The sequence below is a fragment of the Mirounga angustirostris genome, unplaced genomic scaffold (genome assembly GCF_029215605.1).
Source record: "Mirounga angustirostris isolate CCGP_5_RB_7025 unplaced genomic scaffold, mMirAng1.0.hap1 SCAF_13, whole genome shotgun sequence".
Classification (NCBI taxonomy): domain Eukaryota; kingdom Metazoa; phylum Chordata; class Mammalia; order Carnivora; family Phocidae; genus Mirounga; species Mirounga angustirostris.
The window spans coordinates 16,832,525-16,851,304 of record NW_026991721.1 but is presented as its reverse complement, the minus strand read 5'-3'; the positions used below and the strand labels follow the sequence as shown (position 1 = coordinate 16,851,304).

General features: G+C 53.8%; 1 protein-coding gene across 1 annotated transcript in view; it reads right to left on the bottom strand.

The window, feature by feature from the left end:
* ALX4 (ALX homeobox 4) overlaps positions 1-18,780 on the bottom strand; it is a 42,337-nt gene that overhangs the window by 5,838 nt on the left and 17,719 nt on the right. The window contains exon 2 of the mRNA XM_045893860.3: positions 5,636-5,946. Within this exon, the coding sequence (XP_045749816.2) occupies positions 5,636-5,946 (311 nt within the window). The remainder of the gene's footprint in view (positions 1-5,635; positions 5,947-18,780) is intronic.

Below are 18,780 nucleotides of genomic sequence, written 5' to 3'. Positions count from 1 at the left end.
GCAGGGCACGCTCAGGAGACCCCAGGAGGCCCCGCTGCTCAGCTGGCCAGTGGTGGGAGAGAAAGACCCGTGGACGCAGAGGTCAGATTGTGGAGGGCCTTGATACCCAGCCCGGGGCTTTGCTCTTGGTGTGGTCAGTAAAGGCGGCCACTGCGAGGTCTCATGCAGAGGGCGGCCTGACTCTAAGGAGGAGTGAAGACCCCCCTGTCCCTGAGCAGGGGCCGCTGGGGCATTGGCTGCAGTGGGGAGGGTGGTCTCTGAGCCAGGTGTGTGAGCTGTGGTCTCTGACGGGTGGGTGGGGGCTGTTGGCTCCCTTGCAGGAACACTTCTGACAGGCTGAGAACTTTCCCAGGCTTCATGGACAAGAGCTGGACTTGGGGCCTGCTAGCCCTGCACGTGGCTTGGGATCTGGAGCCGGGGCGGGGTGGGGAAGGGGGCAGGACAGGTGGGAGAGGGTGTGAGGAGGGGAGGGGTCAGCTTCCAGACCAGAAATGGCTTCAGGCTGAGTCAAAGGCAGGCTTGGGAGTCCCCAGAGAGAGGTTTCGGTCAGCTGTGTCCCTGCCAGTGGACTCAGGTGCAAGGGGGCACACCCCAATGGCAGCCCACCAGCAGCCGAGCTGAGAGCACCGAGCATCCTCGGAGGAGGGAGAAGGAGCTGGGCCAGAGGCGGGGAGGGCTGCCCGCAGGGTAGCGCAGAGGCTGCTCAGCCTGTTCCGGCTTCCAGTGGAGCCGCGCCCCCGAGCGCCCATTCCAGCCCTGGCATTGCCACTGGCCTCGCTTTCTGTGTCTGCAAAATGGGGCCAATATCTGTACTGATGTCCTCACGGGGGTGGTGCCTCATAGAACAGCAGGTGAGGGATGATAAATGCTGTCACAGAGTTTCTGAGAGGACTGCACACTCGTTTACTTATAGCTCCTCACCTTTTTCTTGCTGTCTTTCGCTACAAGGAAAAGAAGCTGGGATGTGTGTGACTCATGTTAGTGTGGGGAGGGTGGGGGCAGGGAGCCAGTGTGGCGTTGCACCTCAGTTTCCTTCCCTGGTCCCAAGGACACATGCATGTGTGCCTATGCACGCGGACGCGCACACACGGGCTGGCATTGCTCTGACAGTCATTCTGCCTCCCTGACTTGAGCCTGGTGTAGGAGACGCACTCAGCCCCTGCTCCAGAGCCTCCTGGGCCCCTTTTCCTCCAGGGGCTCCTGGGGTCCAGGCCCAGGCCGCCCGCTGAGAGCCAAGGGCGGATCGGGTCTCCTCTCTGCGCCACTGAAACGGGATCCCCCTTTATCAGTGGCCTGGAATGGGGGCCGGGGGGCAGGATGAGAGAATGAATCAGAGGAGCTTGTTTTCATTTCATGTTTAATTTCCTGCAGGCTTAGCTCCGTCTTTCCGCTCCTTCCTCAGCCTCCCAGGGTTTGCTGGGGGGGAAGCCAGGGGGAGGGGAGAAGCCCACTGGAGGCATCAAGATATATGGCTCCATTCTTTCTTCGGGGGGTGGGGAGAAGGTGAGGAAAAGTGTCCGTGGCCGCCACTGTGGGGGGTTTGCCGGGAGCTCCGGTGGTGGGAGGCGGGAGCGGCAGGTGGAGGGGTGCTCCTGGAGATGTCCCGCAGGCTCTGGATGGGCTGGGGAGGCACTGCAAGGGGACGGGGGCGGCAGGTCCCAGAAGTGGGAGGAGGAGCACAGTGGGGGGAGATGGAATGTGGGGGCTGGAGCAGTGGTGGGGGTGCTGGGTTATCTGGGAAGACAGCTGAGCAGCGGGGGAGTGCGCAGAGATAACGCTGTCTTTGGGATGGGAGTGGAGGAGGGCCCGGCCCAGGGATGGAAGGGAGGGTTAAAGACCCAGAGACTTCGGGAGGCGGGAGGCTGTGGGGCAGCAGAACCGCCCAAACCCTCTTCCCTTGCCTGCAGCACTGGGCCCCGTTCCTGCGCAGGGCTGGAGCTCTTCTGCTAAGTGAGCCCCGCGGCTCTGCAGTCTCAAGCCTCAAGCCCCCCAGCTTGGGTGGCGGCCGGACATCCTCAGGGCCCCTCTGAGCTCACGGTGGAGGGCCTGGAGATGAGGCACAGCCGTCCTTCCATCTCTGGCCCCCGGAGCCTGGCGCTCGGAGAGCTCCCCACAGATGCTCTGTGCCTCAGGGCTCTGCGGCCCCAGCCTGTCTCCACAGGACAACCCTAAGGGGGAGAGGGGACCACAAGGTCCAGCCTTCCAGTCTGCATGTCGCGCCCCAGGACCACCCCGCTCCCGGCCCACCCTGGCCTGGGCCTGCTCAGCACAGGCCTCTCCCCAAGGAACCAACCGTCTTGGCAGGGGCCTCAGTAACCGCAGCCCATCTGGGGCCAGGGCGGGGTGGCCCAGGGCGGGGAGGCCTCTGTCTTATTGTCTTCAGCACCAGCTGCGGAGATTGGAATCCCAGACAGCAGAGAGAGGCCCCTGCAGCCCCTGGAGCACGGCCAAGCCCCGAGCTTCTTCCCAGGAAAGGTCCCTCTTAGAGCCGCCCACCCCCTCCCTGTCCCCAGCGCCACTCTATGCCAGGCACCTGGCTTCCCACCAGCTGAGTACGGGCCCCGAACAAACCCAGCAGGGGCAGGCAGGGGGTTCCGCCACCACTCCCCCCAAACCTCGGGGCACTGCCAGGCTCTATCCAGAGGTCTGACGCACATGGAGATCCCACCCACCCTGCTGCCTTTATACAAAGAAAAGTCTCAGAACAATATGGCCCATGTCCTGGCAGAGCCAACTAAAGTAAAAGAAACACTGGGCTGGAGCTCTGGAGTCCTGGATTCTAGTCTCAGCCCTGCCACTGAGTCACTGTTCCTGAGTCACCTGACCACAGGTGATCACGTCCCACCTGTGGGCCTCCTCCTACTTATTATCAAATGAGAGGACCAGATAGATGATCCTTTCCAGCACTAACGTTCTATATTCCTATGATCCTCCCCTTAGATGAGAAGATATGCAAACACATCAGCGTTTCCCTTTCTGCCTTGGCTGCTGGGAAGCTCAGGGTTGAAATCTGTGCTCAGTGGCAACTATGATTATTAGCCTAATGTTTGACGTAATTACCTGTCTATTTCATGGCACCGTTCTTGCTTTTAGATGAAACTAACAAGTCTTTAATTGTAGCTGCCTCAACTCCATTTTGGAAGCAGGCACAAATGGGTGTGTGCGCACACGCAGAGGGAACACTCTGCTTTGGTTATGCGATGGCACCTGAAAAATGTTCTCTATAGCCCAGTGTCGTTTCCATGGTTTGTCCTAGAAAAGCCATCCTTTTGATACTAAGTGAATTCTACTCCCAGGCACTCCCATGCACTTGTAAGGAACACACACACACACACACAGTGCAAAGGATGTATCAGTCGATCCCACACAAACACGGTGCCTATAGGAATGTCCCATAACCAGCCACCCCCTTCTCCACCAGCTCCTTCAGTTCCTCCCAATCCATGGGCTGGGCCGAGGCCAGGTTCTGGGGTTCCTGTCCAGACTCTGAGGCCCGGAGGTCACACGGCGGCCTATCCTGATGCAAATAAGACAGCTGGTGCGTGAATGCTTGTGGAATGACAGGAAAGCCTCACCTGCCCTGCCTTCCTTCCCCAACCATTCACCAGGCACTGGGCAGGAATAAGAGGGGCAGCCGGACTCCAGGAACTTGTGGCCAAACAACCCGACTGTTCACTCTGGGTACCTGCAGTTTCTGGATGGCTGCATATTTATGGTAATTGCTGGTCCTTTCTCGCATGATCCATTTTGAATGAAAACGTTTCTGGACGATGTTACAGAAGCTCTGCCTTGTTACACAGAACATGGTTGTGACTGATGCCTTAGTGAACTTAGGCAGCAGGGGGCGCCCTTGGGGCCTGCGGATAACGGAAGGCTCTGTCCTGGCCCTGAACCCACATCTGAGCCGAGCTTAGCCCAGCTGAGCTGTGTTGCTTTAAAAAAAACACAACCCAAGAACTGCTCTTTGTTCTCAAGCTGTTGACTTCCCTCACCCCACTGGAGGGGGAAAAACCGCTATCTGACAACACTTTATTTGCCATTCCTCACATGCTCTGGGATGGAAAAGTAGACTGAGCATGACATTTATTTGTGTGAAGCTGAAGCCTGAGCTTTAGTGCATGGATTTTGTCTCCTGTGTTTTGGGTACTCTGAGGTCTTTGCTTCCTCTCTGGTTCTTTTCTTGTTGTAACTTCATGCGAGGAGGGAGGACACACCTCTCTGGACAAAAGAGGTCCACCAATCTACAAATATTTATTTTTTGCCCTTGTTGCTCTGAGTTCAGCCTTCTCTACTTGGTAGGAATATAGTGATGAACAATCAGACAGTACCTGTCTTCAAGGAACTCACATTATAGTGAGAGGAGACAAACATAAAATAATTTAAGCCAGTCATATATTCTATAAAGAAAAAAAAAACAGGACAAGGTGGGAGAAGGTGACCTGATTTGCTTGTGTTATGTTATGTTGGTTTGGGATGAGTTGTGTTGTGTTGTGTTGGCTGTGTTGGTTTGGGTTATGTTGCATTGGGTTGGGTTCTGTTGGATTGTGTTGAGCCGTGTTGGGTTGGGTTGACTGTGTTATTTGGGTTCTGTTGGGTTGTGTTGAACTGTGTTAGGTTGGGTTGACTGTGTTGTATGGGTTGTGTTGGGTTGGCTGTGTTGCTTTGGGTTATGTTGCCTTGGGTTGGGTTCTGTTGGGTTGTGTTGAGCCATGTTGGGTTGGGTTGACTGTGTTGTTTGGGCTGTGTTGGGTTGTGTTGGGTTGGCTGTGTTGCTTTGGGTTATGTTGTGTTGGGTTGGGTTCTTTAGGGTTATGTTGAACTGTGTTGGGTTGGGTTGACTGTGTTGCTTGAGTTGTGTTGGGTTGTGTTGGTTTGGGTTATGCTGCCTTGGGTTGGGTTCTGTTGGGTTGCATTGAGCCATGTCAGGTTGGGTTGACTGTGTTGTTTGGGCTGTGTTGGGTTGTGTTGGGTTGGCTTTGTTGGTTTGGGTTATGTTACACTGGGTTGGGTTCTGTTGGGTTGTGCTGAGCTGTGTTGAGTTGGATTGACTGTGTTGGGTTGGCTGTGTTGGTTTGGGTTATGTTGTGTTGGGTTGGGTTCTGTTGGCTTGGGTGTTCTGGTGGCTGGATAGTGGTAGGGGGCTACTGCTTTAGCCACGGTGGTCAGGAAGACTTCACAAAGGAGGTATATTGATTTGGGAGCTGAAAGATGGAGGAGGCAGCTATCCTGGGCAGAAAGAAGAGCCAGGTTGTTCTCTGTTTCTACCCATTGGACTGCTGTGGATGTCTTTAGGTCTATCCTGTTTCCTTCCTAAGAGGCCTTCGAGGGCAAAGATCAGTCATCTTCTCCTTTGTGAAAGGGCCTGGACACTCACAGCACACAGAGCCCAGGAATATAGCTAACAGGCAACCCTCCTTCTTCTGCCCCTGCTCCCGCCAGAGCAGGAGACCTGATAGTCAGGTGGGTAAAAGCACATGGCCCTGTTTGCAGCAAGGGTGCGAGGGGCCGGCTGTCCCTGGACTGAAGTAAAGAAAGCCCTGGTGCGGTTGAGGGACAGTCAGGCAGTCCCAGCTTTGGCCACCAGCCCGAGGGCAGGCCCTGCTATCCCAGCCTCTCCCCAGGTGCCCTCACTGACCTGCACGCGGGCCTCGGTGAGGTCTGTCCTCATGGCCAGCTGCTCCCGGGCATACACGTCGGGGTAGTGGGTCTTCTGGAAGACCTTCTCCAGCTCCTCCAACTGGTAGCTGGTGAAGGTGGTTCTGTTCCTCCGCTTCTTGCCCTTGTTGCTCTCGGAGTCGGCCTTCTCCAGCGGGCTGGGCAGCTCGGCGCTGGCCCGGTCCTGGGGTGCCTTCACTCCAGCCTCCTTCACACTGAGGTAGCTGCTGTCCATCCCCACGGTGTCAGAGTCCGGCGGCAACTCTGGCTCACCCAGGGAGCTCTCTTTGGCTGAAGCGGGAGGAAACAAGGTCAGAGAACAATGACTGAACCGAGCAAGAGAGGAGGGAGGGACAGGGAGAGCCCTCCCCTGCCATTCCCCTGTCAGCGTCACACTGGATGCGAGGGCAGGAGGCCCTGGTTCTAGTCCTGACTTGCCATTAACATGCTGTGTGACCTTGGGCAAGTCCATTTCCCTCTCTGAGCCTCGTTGCCATCATCTCAGAATGGACCTCTTTTACCACCAATGTAATATGACTCTGGGTCAATCTGATCTCTTGGACCTTTAATCCCCACCCCCACTGATCCTGGGCTCCTCCTTCTAGAAGGATCCCCTTTGTCAGAACTTCTGCTTTGGGCATTGGGAATGCTGACCCAGTGCCTCAGACACCCAGGGGAAGGGAAAGCTAATTCAGCAGCCATGTCTGGCCCAACAGGGCAGGGGCAAGGAGGAGGCCAGCGTCGAGGCAGATAGGAACGCCCTTCCTATCCAGGCCTGATCCTGTTTGGGCTCAGCAGGAGCTGAGGAGATCCCCCCACCCCGCCCCGAAGAATCCAGCGTGAGGGGTCACGCCCCTCGCCCTCCACAGGTTTCACCTACTGTCCATGCAGGGTCCGGCCTGCTCCAGGCAAGTGGCACATTTACTAAAGAAGCAGGGCGGGCGCCTGCGTCCCCAGGATGCTGACGTGTGTGCCCCACTAGATTCACACTAAGCTCGAGGCCTGGGCCCACAGCCACCGCCATCTGCCAGGATGGGGCTCCACTGGTTGATTCCTAGATGCCCAGAGCTGGAAAGGACCAGTGGATCTATGTAAGTCAGGGATGAGGAGGTGGAGGCCAGCAGGGGGAGAGTGAGGCAGGGAGTGACCTGTCCACACCCAAATGGCCCCGTCAGCACCCTGGGCAGACACACTTGCCGCAGAGTCAAGGTTAGAACGTGGACTCTGGAGCTAGTGGAGGAGGGTAGGACTCCCACATGTACCTCGCTCTGGCTGTGTACTTGGGACAGCTCACTTAACCTCTTTGTGCCTCAGTTTCCCCCCTCTATAAAATGGGGATGAAGATACTTGTGGGCTCTTCCTCCTGGCATACTGTGGGATTAAGGAGGCCAACAGGCAAAGCCCTTAGCATGGCGCCGGCTCCGTAGGTTTCTGCCCGTATTGGAATCCCCAGTTCCAGTGTGGACTTCTGAGCGGCAGAGGACGCGGACCCCGGAGAAGTCTTCCCAGCAGGCGGGCCCTCCCCAGAGCATCTGGGTGCGGGAGCAGGTGCAGACCGTGGCCTGGTGTCTGGAGACCGGTGTGAGCCCTTCTCTGCGCCGCCCTCCCAGCCCGTGCGGTAATGTACCGACGATTATTAATAAGGCTTCCGGGGAGCACTGGAGAAGGCCTGCACACGTACAAGCTCTGACTGTCGCAAGCACGCGTGGCTGGTGTGAGCACCTCTTCTGGGAACAGGTCCACGAGGCGGGCATCAAGTGTCAGGACGATACTGCTGGCTCAGGTCTCCCTGCTCCGTCCGCATCCCGGCGGCTGAGGCCTCGGGCTGGCTCTCCTCCCGAGCTTTGCGTGTGCCCTGGGAAGGCACGAGGGGCAGCTGCCTGCCATCCCCACCTCTCTCTCCAAGGCCCCGACGAAGGGGGTGGAGGTGAGTGCCCGGGGCAGGCGGACGTGCACACGGCATCGGGAGAGGCCACGTGCAGGACACCCACGTGAGCCTGGGCACACACAGGCCGCCGCGGTTTCGGTGACAACGTTATGCAAACTGCAGATGGCAGCCCGGCCAAGAGCTTTCAGCAAAGATATTTATCTTGCTGGCAGACAAACAAGTTTTATGTTTTGGGTTTTTTTTAAGAGAAGAAATCCCACCCAGCCTCACCAAAAATAAACATCTCTGTTATGCAATTTCCTGGAGGCCAGACTGGGGGGCAGCCCTTGCCCCTCCTGCCCCCGCACTGATCTCCGGGCCCCATCCCATGACCCCATGGACCCTTGGAGTGTCCTCTGGCATCCGGCCTGGGATTGGGACCACCCCGCATAGCAATAGGGGCTGGGCCGCATGGGGAGCTCCGTGTTGCAGAGACCAAGGGTTGTAGGGACGAGCTCAAGCTCCGAGTTTTAACTGGGGGGAACTCACACCAGAGAGAGCAGGGAATGTGTGCTAGTTAGTGACAAAGTTAGTCCTCTAGTCCCCGGCTCTGTCCTCTCTTCCTACCCTGTGGGCTTGGGGCCTCTTCCCAGGGAGAGAAGGGTAGGGGCAGAAGGCAAGGAGCGCACAAAATCAAGGAGTCCTGCTTTGCTCCTGGGGGCAGGAGGACCAGTCTCTGAGGATGAGGAGGGAAGCCCCTCAGTGCTGACCTAGTTCTAGGCTTAGCTGGTGGGGAGGCAGCAGAACATCCAGTCTTCTATGGCAAGGAGTAAGAATCCAGTTTCTCAAACCTCCAGACACCCACTGAGACCAAGCGAGTGGGGGAGAAATGGGGAGTCAGCATGGGGTGGACAAAGACCGCCGGACCAAGAGTTGGCAGATCTGCTGTTGGTCCCAGCTCTACCATGATCTGCCCGTGACGGCAGATGACTCTTCTTACATCCCAGAGTCTCCTCTGCAGCTGGAGGTTTGATGGTGCCCCTTCTGGAGTGGGGGGAGCAGGCAGGGATGTGTCACCGCCTCGGCCCTGTGGAGTGTCCCTCCTGCCTCAGTCACCACCGGGGCCTTCCCTTAGGGTCTGGAGCGGCGAGAAGAGGGGAGCAGGATGGGGACCGGTCTGTGTCCAGGCAAACGTCGGCCAACTGGGAAACCTTAGAGATGGAAGGAATTCTGGCAAACTGATGCTTCTGGCTCCTCAAAGAAGAGGGAAGAGAGCCTTCCCATCTCAGTCTTCACTACTGATCATTTTGCTTTAAATCGGGAGGCTGGGTCTCTAATTTAGATTCCCCAAGGTCCCATGGACGACTGGTCAGAATGACAAGCCAAGACTCTCACAGGTGCTCAGTCCAAGGATCCCAGACTTGGGGTGGGAGGGGAGTCTATTTCAAACTCCTTCCACCCTACAGCTTCTCCAGCAAGGGGGCCACACGGCCTGTGGGGACAGAGAGCTCCCTGAGCTCCAGCCCATGTCTGTGTCTTGGAGGTACCGCTCACTGGTCCTCGTTCCAAGTCTCCAGGGCCCTTCCCCGAGACGGCTGCCACACCTCCCAGAGTCTTCTGTCCTCCTGTCTCAACAGCTGGGGTTCCCACTGCTGTTCCTCAGGTGGCCCCAAGTTTAATAAGACTGACACAGGGGGCTGCCAGGAACGGGCTGCGTGATGGTGCTGGCCCCTGGGCAAAGCCAGCAGTTTGCTCTCCAACCGAAAAATCCTGAGGAGCTGGGTGGAGAATCAGGTGGGTGGCCCGAGGCCTGGGTGCTTGGTCAGGATCCAGCTCGCCCTGCAGTGCCCTCCTCGACAAGACAGCTGCTGGAAACACAGGAGCCCACAACTCATGCTGAAATACTCTTGAGCAAACCCATTACCACTGACCTCCTTGGTCTCCCTCATCTGCACCTCCAGCCACCTGCCTGGAATGCCTTCCTTTCCAGCTGACCTGCAAGATCCCGTCAAACACCAGCCCCCCCAGGAAGTCCTCCCAGACTGCGACAACCATATAGACCCCTCTGTCCCCTGCTCAGCCTCTCCAATTACTGCCTGTGTTTCTGACTAGTATATAATCAAGCCCTGAGTGTCCCTTTCCTCCTATAGCACATCAGTTCCCCGAGGGTTGGAACCTCATGTCACAGACCCTGGGCTTAGCCCAGGATGGGACAGACGGCAGAGGTGCAGTGAAAAGTCGCTGAAGAATAAGTGAACAATTTCTAACAACCAAATACTGCTGAGCTCTCACTCTGGGCAGCTACCTTCGTGTGCCCACCATGTTTCGGCTACGCGCTCTGGAGCTGCCTGCAGAAAGTGACTGCTGAACCCCCGAGTGAACAGTTCATCCCGCTGGACAAGGAGGAGACAGGTGGCTAGGGTACGTGAGGAAGAGGCTCACATTCACGAGTGAACTGTTGGCAGCAGAAGTAGCAGGGGGAGATGAGATGGCCGGAGACAGGACCAACACAGACAGTGAAGGATGTCTCCATGTGGGGCAGGAGGGAACAGGGAGAAGCAAAGGGATGGGATTCCTGGAAGGGGCTCTAGAATGTAAACGTCCAGGGAAGCCAGCCCAGGACCTGCCGGGAGCCAGCTCCACACCCACCATGAGGCCGCAGTGGGGTAAAGGCCCCTGGGAGACCCTCCGCTCGCCCTGCTTCTGGGCCAGGCTTCTTCAGGGATGACAGCCCTGTGCCGCCCGAGGCTGAGCAGCAACAGAGCCCCCTGGGCCAGGCCACCTGCTTGCATCTCTGGCTTCCCCCCTGCCCCTCCTTCCCTATGGACTCTGGACTGGCGCCACGCCGATGCCCCTTCCACAGCGCGGAGGGGCCCCTGAGAGGGCTCTGTCCCGGTCTCTGGGGCCCAAGACAATGTCATCCTGATCTGCAGCTTCCCAACAGAATGTCCTGAGGTGGATATAAATCCCAGATGACCCAGAGGAATGAAGCAATGCGCGTACAGAAAACACCCAGAGCGCTCAATGGCTGCCCCTCCGAAGGTCCGCGCGCAATGGCAGCCATGATGGGGCAGCACGCCCTTCGAACCACCCCAGGTAAGCATTTCCATCAACCACTTCTGGTGAAGTAGAAGCATTTGGTTCGAGCATATATTCCAAATCAGGAGCCACAGAAGGGCCTCCAACCTCTGCCTGAACTCCGAGAAATACAAGCAATGGAAAACCTTTCTTCCTTCCCTTCCCCTCTGCTTGTTGTCCTGGTTCAACCCAATGACGTCACTCTAACCTAGTCTAACCCTTTTTTTCTTTTTTTGATCCAAAAGCCCTTGAGAGATTTCCGAAGGTGACCGTGTGTTTTTTTTTTTTATGACTGTGATTTCAAGCGTGTGCACTTCTGAAGCGGGGAGGGTGCCGGAGGCCTGTGTGTGTGCATTCCTTCTGTGTGCCCGGATGTGCGCCCGCAGGCACGGGGCACAAGCCTGCAGTTGTGCATGGGTGTGCAGAACACATGTGTGGTTGCCTGCAGACAGTCTGCGGAGTGAGCAGGCCCGCGGGGCTGAGTGCAGGCCCCCAAGCAGGATGTGTGCTGCTGGGTCTGGGGATTTGTGCAAGCGAGCGTGACTTTGCAGGTGCACGTAGGTGAGTACGGACACAGGAGGTGTGTGTGTGTGTGCAGTTGTGCATGGGCCTGTGCATACGGGTGTATGTCTAAGGGTCTGAGTAATTGTAGCCTCCATGGTTTTGATTACATCTATTTTTCCTCCAAACATCTGCTTTGTGGGGGACATGCCGCTCGCTCTGTTCTCGGGTGAGCCGGCCTGCACACCTTGTGGCAGAGCGCACCGCGCCGATGTAAGCTCCTCAAACAAAACAGGCCAGCATGAGGCCCTTTAATGCTATTTAAAGGGCACCGACTAGGGCGCCTGGGTGGCTCAGTGGGTTAAGCGACTGCCTTCGGCTCAGGTCATGATCCTGGAGTCCCTGGATCGAGTCCCACATCGGGCTCCCTGCTCGTCAGGGAGTCTGCTTCTCCCTCTCCCACTCCCCGTTTGTGTTCCCTCTCTCGCTGTGTCTTTCTCTGTCAAATAAATAAATAAAATCTTTAATAAATAAATAAAGGGCACCGACTAAACCCACTGCTGTCCAAACAGTCGTGTGGGGGTAGGGGCGAAGGTGAAAGGTTAGCCACTGATCACAGCCCCGGCCCACCTCCTCTGCCCCTGGGCTCTATGCAGAGCTCAGCCTGGACGTCCCTGGTTTAGCTCCAGGCCTATAACTAATGCCGAAGGGGCAGCAGTAACTGGGGAGACATTTCAGCGGACCTGGTTTCAGGTGGTGGAGGCAGACCGGGTCCCTGCCCTCGGGGAGCTGCCGATCTGCAGGGGAGAGTGGGAGGTAGACACTCGGGGGCTCAGGCTGGCCACCCACAGGTGACGTGGGCACCCCTGCTCACCCACGCAAGCTCTAAACATGCCTCTTTTTTTTTTTAAGATTTTATTTATTTATTTGAGAGAGAGAGAATGAGAGAGAGAGAGCACATGAGAGGGGGAAGGGTCAGAGGGAGAAGCAGACTCCCTGCTGAGCAGGGAGCCCGATGCGGGACTCGATCCCGGGACTCCAGGATCATGACCTGAGCCGAAGGCAGTCGCTTAACCAACTGAGCCATCCAGGCGCCCTAAACGTGCCTCTTAAAACACAGAAAGTCTGAGACACTGGCACAGAACAAGGGAGGCCAAGGAGACCTGCGGACCACATGCGGTGTGCTGGATAGGGTCCTGGAACAGTAAAAGGACATCCAGGGAAAAACTAGTGACCTCTGAATAAAGGGTGGGATTTAGTTAACAGTAATGTGAAAGGAGGAAAAAAAAGTGGGCAAAACATCTAAATAGACACCTCCCCCGAAAAGACCTTCAGGCGGCAAAAAAGCATGAAAAACCCTCCGGACGGATTATCCAGCCAGGAAATTTCAACTAGGACCCCCATGAGATAGCCCCACGCACCGACTGCCATGGATGTGAAAACCCAGACGGCGCCAGGTGATGACCAGGACACGGAGCCACAGAAAGTCTCCCACGTCGCTGGTGGGAAAACAGAGCAGCAGTTCCATAATTAAACCCACACTCCCCACGTGACCCAGGGACGCCACCGCGAGGCACTGGCCCGGAAGACATGAAGACTGGTGTTCAGGGGAGGAACACCAAACCTGCATGCAAATGCTTATGGCAGCTTTGGCCAGAATCACCCCAAACTGGAAACAACTCAAATGTCCTCTAACAGGTGAATGGGTAAGCAAACTGGAACTGCCATGCGAGGGGAGAGGACTCAGAGATGAAAGGAACACAGAGAGTAGCACGAATAACTCTCAAAAGCAGCGTTATGGTTCTTAAAAGACGCCAGACTAAAAATTCACATATGTATGACTCCGCTTATTTATCACAGGACATCCTGGGAAAGACAGCAGCAGAGGATGGAGAACAGATCACCGGTTGCCAGGGGCTGGGGAGGGGGAAGGCTGGAGCAGAAAGGGCTGGGGTGTGAGTACATGAATCTGCACAGGGATGTAAGATTCATAAAACTATACACGCCCCAAATTTTAATTTTGCAGCACGTTATTTTAAAAATGAAAGACATGTAAATTATAGAGAAAATACAAAATTGCATTTCTTTTTTTTTTTTTTTTAAAGATTTCATTTATTTATTTGACAGAGAGAGAGAGAGAGAACAAGTAGGCAGAGAGGCAGGCAGAGGGAGAGGGAGAAGCAGGCTCCCCGCCGAGCAGGGAGCCTGATGCGGGGCTCAATCCCAGGACCCTGGGACCATGACCCGAACCGAAGGCAGCGGCTTAACCGACTGAGCCACCCAGGTGCCCCACAAAATTGCATTTCAATATGTTACAGAAAAACTAATAAAAAGTTTGTATGTCTTCACCCAGAAATCCCACTTCTAGGAATTTATTCTAAAGGAATCATTATGGATGGGCACAAAGAATTTGCTAGGGAGAAAGTTCATTAGGGCATCATTATATAGAAAAACCAAAAATAACCAAAATATCCAGTAACAGGAGATTGGTTAAATAAAAGATGTTATTTCCATAAATAGAAGATCCTTCCTGATATTCGTTATTCTGCAAAATGTTTCTTTCTTGGCCTTTAGCACACATTATTATGTATTTATTGGGGATTTTTTCCCCTTTTGTTTATTATCTCTCTCTGCCTTCCATAAAATGGGGAGTATATCTGAATATATTTGCTTTGTCTACCCCTGTCTAACACCTGCTATCGTGGCTGGCATGCAGTAGGTATTCAATAAGCATTTGATGAACAAATGAATGAAACCGGTATTATAAAAGGATAGCATTTTAGTATCTGGAGGGATGTTCGCATGTTATAGTAAGTAAATCTCATCTTAAAAAAAAGTGGAAAAGGGGTGGAGTATCTGTCCTTAGAAAATTCCAGAAGTTTCTAGAGGTGGGAATACAGGTATATGGGTTGATTTTTGTTCCTTTTTTTTTTTTTTTTTCTGGTCTGAATTAATTTTCTATTTGTCCTACCACGAACAAGAACTGCTTTTATCATTTTAAAATACTGTTTGAAAGCAGTGATTAGAATCCTGAAAGATGACTGCTTTGGGAGGGTGCTGGACTCTGCTGTGAAGTTTTGGGAGGTGGGAGATGAGCACCAATAGGGGTGGGGTGGAGGAAGGGTAGGGATGCTTCAGAGAAAGGCCCTTTTGGGGTGGGGATTGGCCGCTGTCCTCACAAACTGGGCCCCTATGACTCTGAGTTCTCTTAGGTACTGGAAGCCTCCAGACACAGGCTTAAGTTCACCTCCTAAAGGGTTTCTCTGCCTTCAGGCCCACTACCCTCAAATACAACCAGACACATGCATCTGATTGTATCGTGACCTTCCCTAAAGGCTTTCACTGGTTCCCAGAGCTCTCACTGGGATTGCCAAATAAAACACAGGGTGCTCAGTTAAATTAGAATTTCAGAGAAACAATGAAAAATTTTTAGTATAAGTATGTCCTAAAGATTGCATGGGAAATACGGACAGAAAAATTATTCATTGTTTATTTGAAATTCTAACTTAACTGAGCATTCTGGGTTTATTGTTAGGGTTTTTTTTTTTTTTTTTCCTAAATCTGCCAACCCTACAAATCAGGCTTACTGTGGCATTCATGATTCCCCAGGCAGGACTGACCCCTGGCTGCTTCATAGACTCATATCCTCCCACCCTCCACCTTGTTTCTAGTCTCACAGAGCTGCTTTCACTCCCCCAGAGCGCCACACGAATTTAATAATTATCTATTTTCCACATGGAAAAAGGTTAAAAATCAATCAGCTAAGTGAAGATAAGCCAAGAGAAGAAAATGATAACACTCACACATAAACACACACCCGCGGGGACACATTTTTTTCTTACACTTTTTTTTTTTTTAACCTAACACTCTATCCTGGACATCTTTCCATGCTGTTCTCGATTCTTCCATCACACCATTGTTAATGGCTGCGTATGATTCCACCACAGGGACCAACTCTGTGGTTGGTCCAATCCCCTACTGCTGGGCACCCGGGTTTCTGATTGAAGTGATAACAGCCCCTCGATGAACATCCTCATAGTTAAATCCTTCATGCATCATGGTGATTACGTTAGAAGAAGCTCCAAGAACTAGAAAAACTGGATTACATCACGTTCACATTTGAAGGTCTCTGATAAACACGGCCGAACTGCCTTCCAGAACCGTGACACTCCCCTCAGCTACCAGCGTGCCCGCCTGCTACAGGAACAGGGCTGTCCTAGCGTGTTAAAAATCTTTGCCAGTATGATAAATGAAGTGAGATCTTGTTTGAATTTACGTTTTTATTACTTGCAAAGTTGAATCTTTCATTTGTTAGCTTCTTTCTTCTGTGGATTGCTTTTACTGGAGTCCCAAGGTTCAGTGTGAGGATGCCCTTTCTCCCTCCCCGACCCCGGGGTTGGCCTTACCTCTTGAACACTGAATTCCTTGCTTTCGAGTGCTCGTGTCGGGACCTGTCCCCCACTCGAGTGTGTGAGCGGTTCAGAGCAGGGCGTCCCTGACACACTGCTGGGGGCCTGGGCTCCTTCTGCCTTTGGGAGCTCTGTACGTCCTGCTGGGGGGTGATCCAGGGCACCTGCAGGGAAGGGACCAGGCCACGGGGCTGGGCTCCAGACCCAGGTGGGCCTTGGTCCCTCGGCTCACACTGTGGTGGCTGGCAGCGGGGTGGGACAGAAGGCTCAAAAACCCACCTAGCCACAGGGACGGGCATAAAGAACCACAGGCAGCCCTGCTGCCTCTATGATCCTGAACAGAACTTCTGGCTTCTCTGTGTCCTCATTTCAACAAGTATTGCCTGACTCCCTCTCAGGGAGTGGGGAAGGGCTTATGGAGGGGCACAGTCCCTGTGGGAAGCCACAACTGCGGAGGAGTCACCAGGGGACATGATGCTCAACCACAGGGCGAGGTCCCCGGTCCCCTGCCTGCTGGAAGGTTCTAGAGCCCCACTCCCCCGCTGACCAGGATCAAGGCTGCAGTTGCTCGTCTTGCCACCAGGAGGCACTGCAGTCCCAGTGAAGTTCCTCAGGGTGGAAGGTGGTCCCCCAGGGCCCCAAGCCTTGATGAGGTTTCTAGAAGTCTGCTTGAAGACCAAGGCCCGACCTGGGAGGGTTGGCCAGACGAGCAGCTGTCCAGCCCTACTATGTGTCTACCACCCTCCTAGAACCCCAAGGGACACAGAGATGAATGAGATGGGTCCCTGTCCTTCCCCCACAGAGCTCATTCCTCCTCCAGTTCTGGGGGTTTTCACATCCTTGACTGATTTCAGCCCCCTCAAAATTCCCACACAGTGGCTCTCCTGAGCATCCTCACTCCACAGACGGGCAAATTGAGGCTCAGAGAGAAAGGACTCATTGAATGTCCCCAGCCACTGAGTGGCAGTTTATTCCCCAAAGTCGCCTCCCTTCGTGGAGACCCTGGGGAATCCCGGGTCCTCCAGCTGCTTGTGAAGGAGCCCTGTGGTCCCTCCACCATCGCTCTCAACCCCCCCCAGAAGCTCTCTCCGTTCTTCCCACATGGGCTGGAGGATGGTCTTCTTCTGGCCCAGAGGATGGAGGGGGCTTCCCAGAGCCGAGGAAGGGAAAGAAACCAGCAGTGCGCTCTCCCTACAAGCCAGTGATAGGGCCTTGGGCTTGACCCAGGCCCAGGATGGAAACTGAGGCTGGTGGGAGTAAATGGCTTGTGTAAGAACCTACAAGGGGTCGGAGGCAGAGCTAAGGTTCAAACCTTCTCTGCGGGGCTGGGACGGGGCAGCTGGGAGACAGGGTCAAGACGAAGGAACAAGACCCAGAGTCCCAGGAAGCCGCTCCTCTCGGCTGCCTCTGTAGCAGCCCCAGTATGTCCCGCCTTCAGCTCGGGCACTGGATAGAACTCTCTTGAACATCTGGGACCTCCAATGGGGACCCAGGCCTTTTCTCGGGACCTCGGTTTTGGGGTCTCCTCCATCCCCCAGCTTGCACCCCATTAATTCCGCCCCCCCCCCGGCACTGAGTCTTGTTTTGCATTCATTCTCTGCTAAATACTGAAGGATTCAGAGGAAGGAGGTGTGTGTGCCGACTTACTCTTAAACAGTGCAGACACAACAGGTGTGTGTGTGCGCATATAAATCAGCACACGCATGTACACCCAGAGAGCCTGCAAGAGGGACTGAGAAGGACACAAATACGGTAAGACGTTAACATCTGGGGACTTGGTGCAATGGGAATTCGGGAAGTCTTGGTACTCTGCTTGTAACTTTTCTCTAAGTCGGAAACTGTGCCCAAATAAAAAGTTTTTAAAAAGAAGAAGTATGTGGATAATGCTGTATCGTAAATTTGAAAGTTGCTAAGAGAGTAGATCTCAGAAGTTCTCATCCCAAGGAAAAAAACTTATTGGAACTATGGAAGGTGACAGATGCTAACGAGACTTACTGTGGTGATCATTTCTCAACATCTCCCAGTACCAAACCATTATGTTGTATACCCGAAACTGATAACATGTTGTATGTTAATTTAAAATCGCAAGGCAGATGCCACCTCTGGGGACGAACCTTGCTTCCCCAGCCCTCTGGAAACCCTCCCTTCCATGGAAGCGACGGGTGACCCCGGTGGAGCACGTGATTTTTCTAGCAGCGTTTCTAAGACCTGTAGGAGGCATATTTTGTTAGCCGAGGTCAAGCTACCGCTGGAACTTAAAAGTAAAAGAAGTACTTTATTTTTTGAGGCTGTTATAATTTCAGCTTTCTTACAAGTGGTATGAATGAGGTAGGTTTCCTTGTAGCCAAAAAAAAAAAAGGAACGATAAGAAAGCCACTGACAATAGCTAACACATGGGCGCAAGCCAATAAATGGCAGATGAATGGATAAGCAAACGGTGGTCTCTCCATACAATGGAATAGTATTCAGCCTTAAAAAGGAAGGAAATTCTGACCTATGCTACAACATGGATGAACCTTGAGGACATGCTGATAAATGAAATAAGCCAGTCACAGAAAAACCTCCACTCATCCGAGGTACCTGGAGTGGTCAAGTTCACAGAGACAGAAAGTAGATGGTGGTTTTCAGCGGCTGGGGGGGGGGGATGGGAAGTCAGTGGTTCGCGGGTACAGAGTTTTGCTTTTACAAGATGAGAAGAGCTCTGGAGGTGGATGGCGGGGATGGTTGTACAACATCATTAATATATTTAATACCACTGAACTATGCACCTAAAAATAGTTGTTGCTTAATTAAAATAGTTTTAAGATGGTAAATTTTATGTTATGTGTGTATTTTATCACAAAAAAATTGAAAAAAGAAAAGAAAGTCCCCTAGTCAGTGTCCCTTAGGGCCTTTGTCCTGGATTCAGCTCACTCTATCCGGGGCTAGGTCCCCTCCACCTCCCAGCCTACACCCCCAAATTCCTTTTCTTGTCCTCTCCTGATACTGTGTCTGGGTTTGCATCTGTTCATGCCCTCATCCCTCGGTTCACTCAGGTGTCCGTTCGTGGAGTGCCTCCCCTTGGTCGTGGCCTTATGGAGGGGAGAGACAGGTAACGGTGGTCAGTTGTCCCAGGACCCAAAGGGCAAGAGCCCTGCGTCCTGGGCACAGCGGGGTCCCCAAGGAGGAGTGGTCAGTTCTGCTTGAAAACGTCAGGGGAAGCTTCATGACGGTGTGGCCTTGAACTGAGTATTGAAAACCAATGAAGCCTTGGTAAGACCTGTTACATTT